The 12838-nt window shown below is 36.3% G+C and overlaps 1 protein-coding gene across 8 annotated transcripts in view; it reads left to right on the plus strand.

Moving 5' to 3' along the window:
• Positions 1-12838, plus strand: part of tcf12.S (transcription factor 12 (HTF4, helix-loop-helix transcription factors 4) S homeolog) — a 136467-nt gene that overhangs the window by 91114 nt on the left and 32515 nt on the right. For 6 of the 8 annotated variants that reach the window (XM_018255465.2, XM_018255467.2, XM_018255468.2 and 3 more), the window contains exon 8: positions 1016-1068. In XM_018255465.2, the coding sequence (XP_018110954.1) occupies positions 1016-1068 (53 nt within the window). Of the gene's footprint in view, positions 1-1015; positions 1069-9644; positions 9839-12838 lie in introns of those variants that run through there. The other 2 variants (XM_018255470.2, XM_018255471.2) reach the window with 2 other exon arrangements.

The raw sequence follows: 12838 nt of genomic DNA on the forward strand, positions 1-12838 counted from the left end.
TGATATAAAGAAACTAAAGTTTATGTAAGATATATTTTTACTTGTCCATGATTCATATATATAATGGGTTAAGATATTTGTTTTTATTGATGATATAATTATATAATGTCCTCTACACATTCTCCCAGTATCATATCAACAGAAAAGCATGGATATTTGTTAAAATGAAACCAGAGATTAAATCAGTGACCTTGATTGGAAAAAAGCTTTAGAGATAATACACGGCATTCATATTAGTAGGGTCTTTAGAAAACAATTTATATAACCAGCTTAAACATAAAGGTGAAAGACATGTTTTTGCATAGTCACTGATCAAGTGCAAAGTGTTTTGCTATTTAATTCTGCATAAAAAATAATTATATTTGTTTTGTTTTTTTCTTTTTATATCTGTGCTGACATCTTGGAATGTGTGATTAAAAGTGGTAGTATATATAGTGTAAGATTGTCTTTCTATTGGTATACCTACACATGGAGCAGTGCTGCTAAAAACAGACTTTTCTACCCAGTTTGTACAGTTTTAGGCCAATGGCACATGGGGATATTTCAGGCATTTCCCTGACACTTGCCCATATCTATGGAATAAAATTGTGGCACTGTGCATTTTGAGGGGACAGTCACTTAACAGTGCAGGTGCTTTTAATCAACACTCATTCTAGGGAAGAGCGGGCAGTTTTGGGAACGGTGTTTCTGGCAAAATGTACGAAAACTTTCCATATGCCATTTTCCGTAGAAGGAAGAGTATGGGGTACTAAACTTTGGACATTACTATATTAAGACCCCAGGAATATATCTGCCTTATTTAGATGTAATCAAATGTATCATTTTTGTAGATTTTTTTTTTCATGAAATTTAAGTTTGCTAATAAGTATCTAACTAATGGAGTCACTGCTACATTTACCAGTTAGGTCATTTTATTCCGCTCGTATAAAACCTGTATTTGTTTGACTGAGCAGCAAAACTGCATAAGTAGATATCCTAAAAATATAGCTCACGTTATTTTTTTTCTTTTGTGCAGATCCTGTACAAACAAAGAAAATAAGAAAGGTCCCCCCTGGCTTGCCTTCTTCTGTAAGTACTACATTGTTCAAATTATTATGGGAAATAAATTGGACTCATAGGAGCGCGTATACAGTTCATAAAGATCATTATTCTAACAGTTTTTTTACAGTGACCATAAACTGGATGACTTGATCAATAGTAGTGCTTCATTAGGTTTAAATTCATGTTTGATGTTTAGTTTTCCGACTCCTTTCTATGATTTGCAGCACCATCACATGCTTTTACCCCCTTGTTCGAGTCATTTGAATTCCTCTCATGGGAGGAAAGCAGGGCCAGGAGCTGTCAAAGAAGATCTCCTGTACAGGTCTTTTGATGTTTAATTAGTCATTATGTTGCCGAGCAGGAGGACAGACAGAGATTAATAGCAGAGAATCTTCAGAATTTACATTTGTAATAATCCCAGTGGAGCTTGGGACATTAAGATTCGAAGGACACGTACAGCTCAGCTTGCCTCAGTAAGACTCGGGTTATTAATATGCATAAATCACCAAGTCAGATGTTCAGTGTGACACCCTGGTGGATTGTAAAGCTTTCATTAAGCCTTTCCTAACTTCAGCCTAGCATCAGGAAAGCTTTCAAGCAACTAGTTTGTTGATCCCTCTTTGCTCGAAAATATATCCTTAGAGAATAAAGGGCTTTGATGAAAAAGGTTGGAAGGGTTTTGTAGGCAAAGAAAAAAATCATTAATGGCTGTGATAATCTATTGCTATAAGGGTGTTTTGTAGTATTAAATATGCTTTATTCTTTAAAGCACATAAATTGTTTGTAAATGAATCCCTATTTAGAAATCCACGTGAACTGAAAATCCCCGTACGCCGGAGGAAGTTAGGCTTTTTTCCCCTCTATTTCTCCAGCTAAGAACAAATCAGAAGGGAGGGAGATGGAGAGCTTTTCTGCCTTGCGGGATAGGTCTCTTTGTTGTGTAAATTGATGTAGGCCTTTTATTTGGCAGTACTTAACACATGGGCGCAGGTGCAATCTCGTGAGTCATAACTCTGAATAGAGCATCCAGTCTTGTCTGTACTGCTATAGGAAAACAGGACTGGTTTGTGTGTGCGTATGTGTGCACTTCATGATTCTTCCCGTAAAATAAAATGTGGTGGTTTGAAATCAATTTCCCAGCTTACTTCCAGATGGAGCTAAAATGCTTTATACTGGCTGGGGCAGCTGTGCTGTGAACCTGAAGTCTACCTGGAAGCCAGGACTACAGCTGCAGACACTCTTAGAAGCTTTTGCTTGCATAAGCACCCGGCCCCACTACAGGCTGAATAGCTGCTTGATAAACAAAATCACACAATGCTTCAAATCATTTTTCCAGAGGCCAGGAATATTTTCTCCCTCCTGGCATCTAAAAATAGTTTAGCAATTTACATTTTAACAGTTGTGTCTAATTCAGGGGATGCTGCACACTGAAACAGATGATTTCTGCTAGATTAACAAAAATATATTGAAAATGGCAGAACGACATACCATGTAACAGCACATTTTCCATTTCATTTATGATGATACCACTGTCTGAGTAAGACATGAAAATAACACATTAATGTTTAGCAGGCCTGCGCAGGTAAAAGCAGCCATAATAGAAAGGGACAATATCACGTGTTCTCTTTTGCATTTATTTAAAGTAATTATTCTTTCTCATGAAGATATGAGCAAAAGAAAAATTAAAACACTAGGGCTCATTTATAAACACTGGGCAGTAACCCATGGCAACAAGTCAAAGGTTTGTTTTCACTGTTCAAACTACAGGTAGCTGAAAAAAGCCAGCCACCGAGTGGTTACTATGGGTTACTGATCAGGTGCAAATTTGCCCAGTGGTTATAAATGAGCACCACTGTTGTTTATAGAGAGCCTGTATTTGGAGGCATTATTGATCCAGAGACACTTTAACCGTAGCTGGCAGAGCAAGGTCAAAGGTTTTTAACTAGCAGTTGATCCAAATCATAATTTCTTTAGGATAACATGAATATACTGGAATCAGATTAAAATAAAAATCCTTGCTCTCCCACAGCCCTCCAGCACTAGTAGTGGAACCCAGGCCTGATGCTATTCCAGTTGATAGTGTAGGGATAACACCAGCCTTGGGTTTGGTTGATGCAAGAATCTGCTAGGCTTTAGTGCCCCTTGTCTGGTAAAGCAAAAGCACAGGGAAGGCATAAGAAAGCAATACCAACACTTGTTTATATTTAATTATAAGTACAGAGATAGTATCCCTTATCTGGAAACCAGTTTTTCAGAAAGCTCCAAATTACAGGAAGGCCATCTCTTACAGGGTCCACGTTAAGCAAATTATTTTAATTTGTAAAAATGATTTTTTTTCTCTGTAATACCAAAACAGTACCTTAAGCTTGATCCCAATGGAGATAAAATATATTTTTTGTGGTCCCCTGAACAAGTTAAAATGTATGATTCTACTGTAGGTTTATTTTATTTCTATTTTATCTTGAAAAAAAAGCATAAACCTAGAAATGTATTTTGTTGAATAAACCTTTTCCATACTGTTTTTTTCATAGAAAATCTCCCTTGTTTAATGCTTTGGCAGCTGTTAGTCTCTTAGTATCTGTAGCTGAATATATTTCACATTGCTGCCACCAGTCAACTACATCTAGGATTTTGATTCTAGGGCCCTCTGCAGGTTCATTTAGAAAACTGCATCTTGGCCGAAATGTATGATGTTAGTCTCAATAGTTCCTTCTGGCTTATATGTGACAAAAGAGTAAACTTTGTATAGAAGCAAGAAAGAAATGATCATCTGTACTTTTAATTGTGTTAAGGATATTTGGTTGTGATACCTACCTGCCATTCTCTGTTCATTAGCAAAATTCTTTCTTGAATTCTAGAATTGATGCTGCTGAGTATTTACTGTTTTTTGATTTATACAGATTAATCTTTTTTTTTTGCCACAAATAGAATAGAAAACAACCCTCTTGTCTGTCTGCTTAAATACATAAATGTGTAGCCTTAAAATAAACATATTGTCAGTCCATCTGCTTACTGGTCAGACAAAGGTGAAATATAATTTTGTGTGCAAGTTCACGTAGTTGGAATGGATCATATTGGCATTTAATTAGCAAATTTTATTACACTAATAAAACTGTCATGATCTTATCCCTAGCTGATTGTTAAGTGACATGCATACAATTATATTTTAATTTTCTGTCCCTATAGAATAACCCATTTTATATCTGTATTGTTAAATTTCTCATTAATCTGTAGCAATGAAAACTTTGTTACAATGGGAAAATAAATGGAATGGACCTAAAAATTGTCTTCTGACGATTCTACTAAAGAATATAGTAGGGCTCATTTATCAACACTGGGCAAATTTACCTATAGCAACTAATCAGGGAATAGCTGAAACGAGAACAATGAACGCAACACTTTGATTGGTTGCCATGGGTGACTGCCCATGGGCAAATTTGTCCAGTGTTGATAAATGAACCCCAAAGAACGGTAAAGCATACAGTAGCAAAACAGAGGCTAGCACTGTTTTAACACCATCAACATGTATGCTAATTTGACATCAGTAGGTTGCTTTTAAAGGGGCCATTCACCACTAAAATATTTTTTTTTTTTTGCGCAAGAAAATATAGTTTTTATTAGATTTCGTAAGTTGATTCACTATAGCAAATTCTTATTGGTCACTGGTAAAGCTGTTTGACACATGGGCAAATTTGGATACACAACTTTAGGACTTAGACCTTGAGTAGCATGGTTCTCCACTTTTGCAGTGTCCTGTCATATTAACCCATTTTTGTCCAAAAAGTCATATCCTAAGAGCTGTGAGCCATTCAAATTGCTCAAAAACTTGCTCAATCACGTTTACTTCACTCAATCAGTAGTACACTAGAGGCAAATTGTTACTCAAGTACTTTGGAGTTTTAGCACTTATGCAGTAGCAATGAACTCTTCTGAGATTTAAACAGTTGTGTGATCTGCCTGACCTATATTTAAGCTGTTGATTAAATGATCACTAGGGATTTTTGATTAAAAAATTCTATCTTGTTTCACAAATCTAAAGCTAGCCATACATCCACATTTTGGTTGAGCAGTTTAGTCAATGTAAGGCATATTGTTGGACTATCTAGCCTTATGACCAGTCAGCAGACTTTTTGAGCAGAAAATGATGCAATCCTTGTCTTTATGGGCCTATGGGAAATACTGTGCTGGTCCCTGTATGGCCACCGTGTTCTGTTTTTTTGAGCTCTGTGTCCAAAAATCCTGTACTAAAATAAATCTTAAACATTGCACTTTTTGAAGCAGAGTTAAAGATTACAATGTATATATACAGTACACACAGAATATAAATGTCACACTATAAGGCTGATAAGTAGTAATTAATACAGATAATTACTACATTGCAGCAAAAAAACAGTGCAACTATCATCAGAATTTAATAATCAACCTTGTAGCATCAGTTTATATTACAGACAAACCTAATTTTCTGCTTGATAATTTGCGACAACCCCTAAACTTAGCTTCTCAACAGCTGCTCAGAGCCCACTGAGCATGTGAGTGTCACAGACACTTTCCAAGATAATGACCCCCTGTGACAAGTTTGAAATCCTGGATCATTGCTGCTATTGAGAAGCTGCAACTTTAGTAGGTGCAACAAGTTGAGTATTTTTAGCCATATTAATTTTTAGGGCTCAGTTCTTTTTTTAATTAATTTTTAGGGTTTAGGAGTGAGCGATTCTGGTCACTATCATTGCAGACTTCAGTTTACAATAAGAGGGGCAGGGATGCTTTAGAAGACAGTAATAGTAGACTTCAGATTATACATAGTCGCTTCCCTTTAAATGTGTTATACAGAAGAATTCAACTTGTCTTATTTTCGATTGGTAAATGTGATGGGATATCTGTGAATGCTTCTGAGGCATAAAGGTGAGCGTTTTCATTTCCATTTCATACTTTGCCATTTTGTTAGCTGATTAGTCTAGTTTACTAATGGAAGTAATGGAATTAAGAATGCTTTTCCATCTGTAATTAGCCATTAGTTCCCTGTGCGTCAGACCATGTAATCTGTTTGTGTTGAACAAATGACAGTTTGTTTAGCAGCACACTGCAGGGTTGTGAATGGAAACAGGTTAAGGAGTTCAGGTCAGTTCATTGCTGACAACTCAGTCTGAATTAAGTTTAAAAAGTCAACCTAGTTTTCAGCTGACTGACTTCAGGTCAGCGCAAGAAGTCATCTGATTTCTAGTTTAGATAACCCTGTACTGTATTTATGTGTGTGTAACTTTATTTAGAACGCACTACAAATATACAGTACATTACAATCGTATGATATACAAAAGTACACACCAGGAGGACAATTATAATAATAAATACAATAAAAAAGGGGAGCATATTTTTTATTGGATTATCTAGTGTAAGGCTTACAGTGCATTTGTCCAATCGGTGCACACCATTTACATGTAGTAGACCTGGGTCTGCGAGTAAGTATGGTCAGTATATATAGTATGTGAGCATTTTAGTACTCACAGTGGTGTATGTGCTGCCATTTTTTCAAACTGTGTGTGTATGTATGTGTGTGTATATATATATATATATATATATATATATATATATATATATATATATATATATATATATATATATATATATATATATATATATACAGATATCAAAAAAGGTCCGCACACACAGGACTTAGATGAAAAAGAAAAAATGTAGTTTATTCAACGTTTCGGCCCAGTCACTTGAGCCGTCCTCAGGAATATATATATTATTTGCTACCTATGTTTCAGACCTAAATGGAGCTTGATCTTTAGGGCAAAGAGATGATACTAAGTTTTCAATGTCTATTTATTTTAAATATAAATAAAATGTATATTTAAATGAGAATGCATGTGTATAGATGTGTGTGTATATATATATATATATGGCCAGCTTAAATATATTGCAATATATGGACAAACAATCCCTGTTTTGTTTAAAGGGTAAGGCATTTTTCAGTAGCAGTATGCACAAAATGTCTCTGTCTTAAATATATTGATAATGGGTTGAGTGCAGAGGAATCTTGTATTTATAGGTTGGGCACTGATGCTTGAGTTCAGTCCTGGCTTACAGGTAGGGTTGCCACCCAGCCGGTAAAACACCTGCCAAGGCAGGGGCTGGTATTGCAAATTTACCGGAAATGTAGCTGCTGGTAAATTTGTAATACCCCTAACAAAAACCCTTGGCCTGCCTCCAATCTGCTCAAAACATACATTTTTCCTCCTTCTGGCCATCACGAGATGTGGCTTCGCCCCTTTTAATGTAACATCCCGCCCTCTTTTACATCACATCCCACCCCCTTTTACATCACAGCCTGCCCTTTTGTTCCCAACCCCATCCACCGGCTGGTGGAAATTTTATTAAAAGGTGGCAACTCTACTCACAGGTGACTTACTGTGCATTCCTTTGAAGATGTTCCGCTCCCATCTCAACTTGCCTATTCTGTACAGACATCACTTTTTATGGGAGTGTTATATTCAGCATATTGTGTTAAAATGGGAAAATCTCTTCCCCAAACTGTTGCCCTTGTTGATATCATTTTAGACAGTGTTCAGATACTTTTGCCCATATAGTATACATTATGTATACACACAATGGATGTATTGTTTTTACAAACAAACAATCCTATTACATCAAAGATTCTATTAAAAAAATGTAAATATCCAATAATACAAAGTGACTTACAATGCATTCAGACATTTACATTTATAGACGAGGAGTATTCTTAACCTAACTGTCACAGTTGCTAATATTTGAACGTAGTAAACTGCATTTAAATCCAATCCGGTCTGCACTAAAATCCAACCCGGTCTGCACTACTTGTGACCTTATACTAGTCCTTTATATCCCAAGTCTTTAACTACCATAATTAGACGTTAATACAGGGATTAGGTGTCTGTACAGAGCTGCATATTATTATCAGCACCAAAGGCCCCATTTTGCTAGACTTTTAAGTAGTCAAAGCTGCACTAAATGAGACATTAACTCAGGATTACTGTGTGCATGAGCTATTTCATCTGAGTTATAATTCATATTTTAAGTGGTCTTGCAGATGAGATATTGGTTTGCTGAAACTGCCAAAAAATCAGCACTCTTTATTATTGCCCTTTATTTATAAAGCACATGTTTATTCTGCATTGCTTCACATAGAGTGAACAATCCTTTGCCAAAACAAGTTTTCCATCTCCGTTAACTTGTGCACACAGGTCAGTTTTGTCTGTAAATACCAAATGTATTACTGTTTTGATCCCACCAAAAGTGTGTTCAGCACAATGCATACTCATTGCTCTCATATTGGAGGTATACTTTGAAAACAATATTTTTGGTTCTTGCCAGGCAGTTCTTAGTTTTCTGTGTTGCAACACTGTGTGTAACAAAGCTAATACCTACAGGTGTCTCTTTTACCCCACACTTATTTTTTGTAAGGGCATGTTGTGCCGTCTACATTTGTTCATTTGTGGAAATTCACTTCTATGTTAAATTGTAATGAAAAGTGCTGCAATAATGATTGATGTTGGTTTTTAGATAATGGGTACCAAACTATCATTGCATCAGGCACCAAAACACTCTACAGGGCTAACTTACTCCAAAAAACTGTGTTCAGAGCTGAGTGGAATTACTAGTAGTGCATAGCAAAATAAGCATCTACAGATGTACACAAATGAAAGGAACCTAAAATTCTTAATTGGGCAAAGACTGATTATCATTGATATCTTCCTTTATTTAAATAGAACCACATTTTCCCACAGTGCTTTTCAGCAGATCCTGAGATTCAAAACAGGTCCTAACATTTCAATTACACAGCAGTCACACACACTGCCTCACCCAGGTCCAATAAAGTGGAATGTTACAGCACCCCCTCTAGCATTTGCCAGAATCTACAGGTTGCCGGGCCTGCTTTTCAGAGATTAATCGCCTCTTCTTCTGGGTGACAATCTCCCCGCATTGCCTTTGCGTGTCTTCCCATCTGCTATAATGAAAAGTCGCCTGCGTGAAAGCACACACGGCACTTCGTTTTCCGAAGTCGCCCGAAGTTTCTTCGGGAGACTCCAGAAAATGCAGCGCCGCGAAGGCAGTTCGGGGAGATTGTCGCCCAGAAGAAGAGGCGATTAGTCGCCAGGCGACAAAATCTCGTGTGGACTAACCCTTAGTCACTGTAAACTACAGCGGCATGGAAAGGACAAATCTCCATTCAAACATCTTGCGTAATGCACATTTTGAGATTTAACAAAATAATGGGTTTTGAGATGTGAATCTTGTGCCTTGGCTGATATAATTTTATTTAGAAATATACATTATAAGAGAAATTAGAAGAATGACATGTCAAGTTTCTAACATCCCCCCACACACATTTTATTTCATTTGAAAGCCATATGCTGTGTATTTGTCTGTAGTTCTAAAAGCAGATAACCCCCCCTTCAGCTTTGATGTTGGAGAGTAGTGTTCTCACTCTGTTAAAAGATTTTTCCTGGAGGCATTACCACTGCACAGATCGGGGTGTGATCAAGGTTGAATTACTGGATGCTCTTTCCCTCCCTCTTTTGCTGTGTGGGATGGTTCAGCCCTGTTTTGCATAAGTTTCTTTTGAGTAGATCCATGTGTGGCTTGTGTAGGCACACTACTGGTGGAATTACTTTTTCCTCGTGTGGATGTATTGCTGGGATTGAAGCAGTGCACTTTAGCTACTGCCTGAAACGACTGAACAATCAACATGTATTGTGCGTACCCCGTGCCTGGAGTGGGCAGCAATTCTTTGATGTACTATTACAATGGAAAAACGGTGAGGCAGCTTTTCTTGTGCCAAGAACTGCGGGCGACGACGAGCTCAGGCTCTGCTTTTTTGTTTTGCCATTTCTTTTCTTGCTGTGTGACTTCTTATGCATTGTACATTAACTGCTTCAACTTTTTATGCCAGCTTTTGTGAACCTATTTTAATTCCTAGAAGGAACACATTTTGTTTTGATGATTAAGCCGACAAATGTCAGATATAGGAATTTTGTGGATTGTTTTAATGTGACAAATGTTTCTTTTCCAAACTAAAAAGAAAAATGTGCATGAACATTAATACAGTAAATGCTGTTTTAGCAAGGGGGAGAGAAACCACAGAAAAGCCTGTCTTTACTGAAAGTTCTTGTTTCTGGGAATGATTAAGGGCAGTCAGTAAGGTTGTGTTTCCTGTTTAGACTTTGAGGTTCAGCGGCTCGGCTCTACTGTTATTCCATCTGCTTCCAATCAAATCAGCGTTTTCACCCTTCAAGCAAACAGAGCTATTTCTATACCTTGGCAAAGTGATAAGATCTCCTTAGACGCTGTTTTTAGGTGGTAGAAATGAATCTACATAAAGCTGCAGAAATGTAAAATATAATCTACACAAATACCGTTTTTATATTTTCAGTAAGCCGATTTAAATGAAAACAACCCTGATTCTGCAGCGTGTTTGCTTGTGGATTAAAGGAGCAGAGCTTTGTCAGTGCTGCTTACAGATTTACTTGCTTATAGACAGAAGAGAGAGTTTTGTCCATTGTACTGTATTTTCTAATGCAGGCAGAATTCCATAGAAATTAGTTGTATACATCCCAATATGCAATTGAATTAATTGTAAATTTAGAACGTTTTTTTTTTCTTTGTTCTGTAGCAAGAAAAAAAGCTTTGATCTCATTAAGTATTTCCAGGCTTCTAAGGGCTGGGGCTGGTACTTTAAAGAGATGTCTGGCCTGGAAATTCATTGCGTTTGTCTGCTATAGGTCAGAGGTGACGTTTATAAGCCTGGCCAATCGGTAAACAAATGATAGATAATTTACACAGGGAGAAAACATCTGCCTAGATTTATGTGGATCTGTTCAATATCAGCAGTGATTGTAAAGATTCGGCTAAATAATTATACTAGTTGTCCACATGTAAATAGTTACTGCATGGATTCTATGCCTCTATGACATTAATTTGTAAAACGTATTGTGAATAAGCCACAATTTCTTTATTAGTACAGGTATGGGATCTGTTATCCAGAATGTTCGTAACCTGGAGTTTTTCAGATTATGGATCTTTCTTTAATTTGGACCTCCATGTCTTAAGTCTACGAGTAACTCATGTGAATGTTAAATCAACCCAATAAGCTGCTTTCAGTAAGGATGAATTATAGTTATAGTTTGGAGCAAGTACAAGGTACTGTTTTATTATTACAGAGAAAAAGGAAATCATTTTTTTTGAAATTTAGATTATTTGATTATAATGGAGTCTATGGGAGGCAGCCTTTCCATATTTCGGAACTTTCTGGATAATGGGTTTCCGGATAACGAATCCCATACCTGTAGTCAATTGATCCAGATGGTTCAAATATCCCTGCTTCCAATCATATTCAATTTCTAGATTGGAATCCTCTAGGGTTAAAATGAACTCTTACAATGTATGCCGTTTTACTACTGTTTGTATTGGCTTCACCAGTACAAAAGAAGCTTTCATTTAAACTGAATTATTTAATTTAGTAAATTTAATGAGCATTCTGTTCTGTTTTGTAAAGTGGAGCTTGATGGACTTTTTGTGTGCAAAAAATACAATTTTATATCTATCTCATCAAAGAGATATTCCGTCTGTTACACTTGAAATAAAACTTTAGCCATAACAATATAATCTGAGAAGTGGATAAAGTTATTAAGCAGCACTTCTGGTGTTAATGTTACAGGAGCGTTCTTGTCCTCCAGCTTATAAACTCTCATGAACTGGGATTCGGCTCTTTTGTTTCCTTCGCTTTCGGCTGCTTCAGTCTTTGCTTCCTCCCTAAAGTTTCATGTTAGCGACATAAATAAATTCTAACGCAATAATATTTAAAGTGTATTTGTTCACTTCCTTAAAGAGCCCGAGCAGCATATGAGAAACTTTTCTGGCCCTGAAAACGTCCACAAATTTAACATGTAAATGTTCAGCATATATTGCATTAAATCTAGTTTAACTACAGGGTAATTGTAGTACTTATGTTAATTATCTTGTAATAGTAAAATTGTCTTTTTGTTAGCATAAATCCTCATACCTCTTATTTACATCAGCTACAACAATAGAGAAATATATGTAGCGTCCTTTTTAAATACTAAAAGTAAGTTTTTTTTAAATACTAAAGCACACTATCAAATGCTTGAGCTTCTTAACAGGGCTTCCTAAAAAAAAATAGTGTCTTTATTCATTTGTATTGATCATTGCCATGAATTAAATGGACATAGTGGATATATACTTGCGCCTAAAGGAAATAATATTAAAAGCATTGCAGACATTTGTTTCTCAGTTCACTTCTTATTTGTTTAATGTACATGCAGTTTCAAAGCTTTTACATAATGTGCATGGAAAAGTCAGCTGCTTTTTGGCTGATTTTTTTGCAGGAGAGAGCAATGCAGAATTTAGAAGGAAAAAGATCTTTTGCTCACTATTACTGGTCTAATTTGTTTTGCATCACTAAGCTTTGGGGCAATACCTTTTTATTTTGTAATTTTAATTTTCTCTGAGAAGGATGCAATGTCATTTTGTGTCAATTTGCAATATGAGTAAGATCAAACACCTTCCTTTCCATTCTAGAAGTTCTGTTTACAGTAATGCTGTTAACTGTCCCCTGAGAGTTTAAAATAGCAGACCACATAGACCATAATAATGGTCTGTAGTAAATTGTTTGTCGGTGTTTGCAGTGACCTTAAAGGGGAAACTCCGGCTTTCAAACCAAAATTTGATAAAGAGGCCCACATAACACAGAAACCCCTAATATACCCATCACAGTTACCTGTTTCTTCAAAAAGTATGA

This window comes from Xenopus laevis, chromosome 3S, assembly GCF_017654675.1.
Source record: "Xenopus laevis strain J_2021 chromosome 3S, Xenopus_laevis_v10.1, whole genome shotgun sequence".
In the NCBI taxonomy this organism is placed as follows: domain Eukaryota; kingdom Metazoa; phylum Chordata; class Amphibia; order Anura; family Pipidae; genus Xenopus; species Xenopus laevis.